The following is a 6,594-nucleotide window of genomic DNA, read 5'->3' on the forward strand; positions in this document are numbered from 1 at the left end:
GCTTGGATGTCAGTTATGGTCTCTTTGGGGTATATTCCCAGTTGTGGAATTGCTGGGTCAAATGGTATCTCTATTTGCAACTTTTTGAGAAAGCGCCATAGCGCCTTCAACAGTGGTTGCACCATTTTACACTCCCATCAACAGTGAATGAGGGTTCCAGTTTCTCCACAAACTCGCCAGCATTTGTTGCTAGCTCTTCTGTTAATTTTTGCTATTCTGACTGGGGTGGGATGATATCTCATAGTTTTTTTGACAGTGACTGATTCTTAAAAAGTAGATCACCACGTCTTTCTGCAGTGGTGTCTCTGTAGACTCAAACCACTAACCTTTCAGTTAGTAACTGGGCATTACCCAAGGACTCACAGTTTAGAGCAGTGCTTATGTTTGCTGAGTGAATAAATGATAGTCAAATAAATCCATGAGAGACAACAAGAAAGAGGAAGAAGAAAGTCATAGAGGAATTCCTTGTAAGCCAATCATAAAACGACACCCGGAAGATGCTGGTGTGTCTATTATTTAGCTGAGTTTTTCAACTCCCAAGATAGAACAGCATTTTGTCATTCAACATAAGATGATAATTTTAATACATAACAATAGTACTGTTTTGCCTTACTGCCTCCTCTGAGCCTGACGCTGTGCTAAGGATTTCTCCCGCAATGTGCTTTCTCTTTTCATCCTCCCAACACCCTGTGAGCAGGTGTCACAATTATTCACATTTTAGTGATGAGAAAATGAGACCTGGGGGCAGGGGTGACCAAGGAGGTGCTGGTGGAGTAGGGGGGGCCAAGGGTCAGCTCAGGGGCTGAAAGCCAGCGGCCCACTATTCTCTGTGCTCCTCAGCTCTGCTGTTGAATTTCTCTTATCCTCTTGATTGTTTCTGGGTGAGCTCCTGGTCTCACTGGGCCCTGGTGCTCCTCATCTGATGGGTCTGGGTAGTGGGTAGACGTGGCTGTGGCAAAGCCTGGAGGGCTGAGAGCAAGAGTGAGTGGGGTCGGCTGGGGTGGGGGCAGTTTGGCTGGCCAGGTGAATACAAGCCAGCCTGGGACACGGCCCTGAAATGCCAGAGTGGAAAGACTCACCTGCAACTCACTCTCTTCTCTCTGCTATAGGATGGGGTGCGTGAAGTCCAAGTTCCCTCTTTCAAGAGGAGGCAAGCTTTCCAAAAATGAGCCCAGCGCCACCCCACATTGCCCCATGTACGTGCCGGATCCCACGTCCTCGGGCAAGCGGGTGAGTGGTGCGGGTGGGGGCCGGGGAGAACAAGGTACGAGTGGCTGCCCCAACATTACCCCACAACCTAATATGCCTCATTGATGAGCGGAGTGTGTTTGGGACAAAGTGGAACTGCCTGGCCACACACAGCAGCCTTCTCTTTGTCCTGCAATCCAGGCCTGGGTGGTCGGCCTGAGTGTAGCAGACAGGATCAGACGGGATCAATGGGAGTGGTGGTATCAGTTGTGGTGAGGCCTGGAGTATCAAGTGTAGCAACAACACTGATGTGCAATACTATCAACAGGAACAACAGGAGGAGTCATCAGTAAGGGAAGCAGTGGAGTCAGAACCGACCCATAGCTGACCCTCCAGCGGGTTTTCAGAGGCAGTTTAATTGCATGGGAGGAGATTGCCCATCTTTCTCCAACAAAGCAGCTGGTGGCTTTGAACTGTAGGCCTTCAGGGTTACAGTGCAGACACTTATTTTATGCTTATACGAAGCTTAATAGGAATTGAGTACTATCTTAAGCACATTGCAATCATTCATTTCTCTATCACCACACTAACTCTTTTGTAAGTAACAGCTTTTTAAAAAATTTTTTATTATTATTAGTTTTAATGAAAATTTGCAGAGATTTTGGATTTCCATTCATTCATTCATTGTTGCACTTTTCACCCTGCCCACCCCTCCCCATCCCAGTACACTCTTCTCTTTGAAAAATAAAAGAAAAATTCTTTCGTTGTTTCACAAGTAACAGCTTTTCTTGTACTCACTTTACAGATACGGTACAAAAAACAGAACCCCAGAACCAAAATAATGTGATTGTCATCATGCCAGTTCTGACCCAGGGACTTTTTAGGACAAAGCAAAACTGTCACATGGGGTCTCCAAACCTGTGAATCTTTGCAGATTGTGGTTGTTGTTGTTTGGTGCCGTCGAGTCATAGACGACTCATAGTGACCCTATGAACGAACGGCCTGAGCACTTGCAGATTGTTGTTGTTGTTGTTATGTGCTGTCGAGTCGCCTGTGACTCATAGCGACGCTATGTACAACAGCCCTAAACTCCGCTCTATCCTGTGCCAATCACACTGTCTCTGACACTCCCATCCCAATTATCCCAGTCACTGAGTCAATCCACCTCATAGAGGGCCTTCCTCTCCTGCGCCGTCCCTCCACCCTCCCAAGCATGATGTCCCTCTCTAAGGACCAGTCTCTCCTCACATGTCCAAAGTAAGTTAGACGGAGCCTCAGAATCCTTGCCTCCAAGGAGCCACCCGGTTTAACCCTCTCCAGGACAAATCTGTTTGTTTTCCTAGCAATCCATGGTATTCTCAATACTCTTCTCTAGCACCACAGCTCAAAGGCATCAATTCTCCTTCTATCCTCCTTGGTCATTGTCCAACTCTCTGATGCAGAACAGGTGATTGAGATTAGATGGCCTAATTTTTCCTCCTGCAGAGAGTTGGTAGATTCAAACCACCCCACAGAGCCACTGGGGCTGCTACAGATGAGGCACGGAAGTTACCTAAATTGTTTAAGATCTAGTTGTATCAGTTATGAAGCCTAACTCTCTTCTTATCAAGGTTACTTAGCATGCAAGTTTAGACTCAGATTCCCCTTTGCATGGAAAAATAGCCTGTTTCCTAGTTACGTGTTGTTAGTTGCCACTGGGTCAACTGTGATGCATAACAGTTCTATGAACAACAGATTGAACCTTGCCCTAACCTGTACCATCCTGGTGATCATGATGGAATCTTTATTCATGGGATATGCTGATGGACCTATGATTTCTTCAAACACATTTTAGGAAATGCTGATCAGGACCACTAACCCCCTGACTCGGTCCACCCTGCCAACCACCACTCCTCACCACTACTTGCCAAGGGCAAAGGATAAGCCCGTATCCCCCAGAATTCCCAAGGCAGAGCCCACTACTCTGGATTGGGGCTTGGATTCTCACACTGGCTCTGCCCCAGTGTAACCTTGATTGTCTTTGGGTCTCCTTCCATGACATATAGAGCTGGAATGAGTGCTCTGGGGTCTCCCTTTCAACATAGATCTTCTGAGACTTCACACAAACCATCCCATTCATTCTTCCTATTTCCTCCCCACAGGGGTTTAATGGCAATGGCAAGCAGCAGGAGTCCTCTGAGGGTGAGTACCTGGACAACGCAGGCCACAGAGTCGTGAATTACCATGCATGGTTAGATTCTCAGTGAGCTTGAGGCAAAAATCCCAAGCAATCAAAATCACTCTTGAAAAGCCCCTAAACTATCCCAGGCAGACCTTTGTGTTTCTGTAACGCAGGTTAGTGGTGTGAACAAAACACCCTTCATTTAGACTGCGAGAATCACATCTAATGTGCAGCTTGCTTACTTGCATCATGACACACACACATACACACACACACCCCCCTCAGTGGGTCCAGGGCTGGGTGACTGGTGCTGGGATGGCAGATACTCAGGACTGTCCAAGTGCCAGGGACACCCTCCCACGTGCCTCCCTTCCCAGCAGGTTCTGAGGACGTCACTGTGATTGCCCTGTATGACTACGAGGCTATTCACCACGAAGACCTCAGCTTCCAGAAGGGAGACCAGATGGTGGTCCTGGAGGAGTGAGTCTCCCTCTGCTGCCCCTCCCCCAGGACACTCTCACCTCCAACCGTCCATGATCCTCGATTTTGTGCTTTCATCCAGGAACCAGATAGACATTCTTGGGTGAAAATGATTGACAAGAACATGGCCATCCTAGAGGAGTTAGGGTTTGCTGTCAATGTGGATGAAGGCCTCAGTGGAGGAGACCCGGTGGTACACACCCAGGCAGAGCTGACTAGTGACAGCATTTTCTCAAGAAAGTCTTCCTAAGTCTCTAAGCGACAGACTTACCTATGGATCGGGCCCTTGCCTCACTTTGCATTCAGAAATCCTTGATCCCTGAGCATCCTACCTCCAATTAGTCCTCCTACAGTCATCACTGGAAGCAGCACCCCTGTGATGGGCCTGGCGCATGGGAGTGGGCATGCTTGGCCAGACTCCCTCTGACCCTGGGCCCTGGCTAGACCTGTGTGCATTATTCCACGGCCCTGTCTTGGGGATGACTAGCAAAGATTACATGTCATGGGAGGAAGAGTGGGACCACAGGCCCAGGGACTTGAGCTTTGATTCCAGACTCATGGATGTACAGTGGGGACTTTGTAAAACTCCTTGTCCCCAAGCCCAAGGTACCCACTGGTGACCAGGACCGCCATGACCCTGCCTTTCACACTATTAGCTTACTGGAGGTGGAGATTATTCCAGGTCAAGGTTGAGAAGCCCAAAAGAACTAAGGAGGTGGTCCTTCTGCCCTCTGACCCCTGCACTGCCTTCTCCCTCTCAGGTCTGGTGAATGGTGGAAGGCACGCTCTTTGGCCACCCAAAAAGAAGGTTACATCCCAAGCAACTATGTCGCTCGCGTTAATTCTCTGGAGACAGAAGAGTGAGTATTTCCATGTTCTCACCTCTCAGAAGGAAGCTTGAGCCGAGTCAGTCTTGTTCCTACCCCTGGGCCTTTGCACTTACTGTTTCCCTTACCTGGTTCAGTCTTCCTAGGGCTCATAGCCTGCTAGTCCCATTTTATCCTTTAGGTCTTAGGGCACCTTCCCTTTCCCTCAGGTGGTCCCTCTGTATTTCTTATTTCAGATCTCTGTTTGCTTGCTTCTGGGCACATCTCACATGGGAAAAATGATCTTGTTTATCCACTATTCATACATGCATTTCCTGCCTCCCTGCTAAAAAGTGACAAGGCAGGGCCTTCCTTGTCTGACTTATTAAGAACCTCAGGGAACTCTGGTGGCCTAGTGGCAAAAAGCTGCACTGCAATCTCAGAGGTACATGGTCTGAATGCACGAGATGCTCTGCTGGAGAAGGAGGGCCAATCTCCTCCTGTACCAGTCAGATCCGATTTGATGGTATACACACATACACATAATAATTAAAAAAAGAAAATTATTAAGAACCTCAGAAGTCAACTCCTTGCCATCCAACTCATAGCTGACTTCCCAGTGGGCTTTTGGAGGCTATGAATCTCACAGGAGGAGATTTCCTATCTTTCTCCCCCTGAGCCGTTGGGGGATTCAAACTGCCAGGAGGAATCACCTTTGGGTTGGCAGCGAAGCTCCCTACAGACTACGCCATCAGGGTTCTCTGATTAGGAACCACGTGATCAATAAGTGGTGATCATCAATGATGACGCCCACGGCTTTGTCGCCTTCGCTTCCTGCCTCCCGTTGATAGCCCCGTGAGTTTGGGATGCTGGTCAGCGTTGCAAAGCTGATAAAAATGAAAAGTGTAAGAGTCTTTGAGATCTCACATTTTAATTTATAGATTCTTGCTGACTGTATTCAATTCTGCATGCCCAGAGGAGACTTGACTGTGAAGCTAAGGGACCATAGGCCCCTCAAATCCCCCTCCAGGGATCCTCTTGATGGTTATGGTTTTATGACATTTCATATATTTTTGTGAAATTTGCAAAAATAAGACTTTGAACTGATGAACAGAACAGCTCATTCAACAGCTGCCTCTTTTTAATTATTGGGTGGGTGTGTGCACGTGTGTGTATATATGTAATACATGTTGTTGTTGTTGTTGTTGTGTACCATTGGGTCAGAACCCACCCACAGCTCCTCCAGTGGGTTTTCAGAGGCAGTTAATCACATGGGAGGACATAGCCCATCCTTCTCTGTTGAAGCAGTTTGTGGTCTCGAAGAGCATGCCCCCAGGATTACTGCTCAGCTTCTTGCTACTAGGCCACCAGAGCTCCTTAGATATGTATGCTGCTGTTGTTATTGTTGTTTACCTTTGACTAACCCATAGCTGACCCTCCAGAGGGTTTTTCAGAGGCAGGAAATGGCACAGGGGAGATTGTCCATCTTCCTCCCATGAAGCAGTTGGTAGATTCGAACTGTGTGCCTTTGAGTTAGCTGCACAACTCCTTACCACAAAGTCAGCAGAGCTTATTTATAACGCTTGTGCCACTTCCACATTTTCTCACATGTACAACTCAGTTTTCAATTTTCAATTTAGACAGCAATTTTATTGTGCAACCATCACCATCAGTCTCTTGCCAAATTTCCCGTTACCAGAAACAGAAACTTGATGCTTCCTAAGGGTTTTCGTCCCTCTCGCCCTGCCGGGTCTAGATATTTCATACAAATGGAGCATATGCTATCTGTCCTTTTGTGATTGACTGACGTCATGTTTCAAGGTTTATCCATGCTGTAGCGTGCATCAGGGTGTCATTTCTCCTGACGGCTCAAGTAATATTCCATTGTCACCATCTACCACATTCAGTTTATCCCTTCACTGGGTTTTTTAAAATTTTTATTTTATTTTTTTAAATTTT

The 6,594-nt window shown here is 47.3% G+C and overlaps 1 protein-coding gene across 2 annotated transcripts in view; it reads left to right on the forward strand.

Annotated features, from left to right (window-relative positions):
• HCK (hemopoietic cell kinase) overlaps positions 1-6,594 on the forward strand; it is a 52,948-nt gene that overhangs the window by 24,084 nt on the left and 22,270 nt on the right. The window contains exons 2-4 of one of the 2 annotated variants that reach the window (XM_006881428.1): positions 1,110-1,270; positions 3,727-3,829; positions 4,591-4,689. In XM_006881428.1, coding sequence (XP_006881490.1) covers positions 1,111-1,270; positions 3,727-3,829; positions 4,591-4,689 — 362 coding nt within the window. In that variant the 5' untranslated portion in view covers position 1,110. Of the gene's footprint in view, positions 1-1,109; positions 1,271-3,679; positions 3,830-4,590; positions 4,690-6,594 lie in introns of both variants that reach the window. The other variant, XM_006881429.1, reaches the window with a different exon arrangement.

Source organism: Elephantulus edwardii, unplaced genomic scaffold (genome assembly GCF_000299155.1).
Source record: "Elephantulus edwardii isolate Elephantulus edwardi_28Jun2011 unplaced genomic scaffold, EleEdw1.0 scaffold00015, whole genome shotgun sequence".
NCBI lineage: Eukaryota > Metazoa > Chordata > Mammalia > Macroscelidea > Macroscelididae > Elephantulus > Elephantulus edwardii.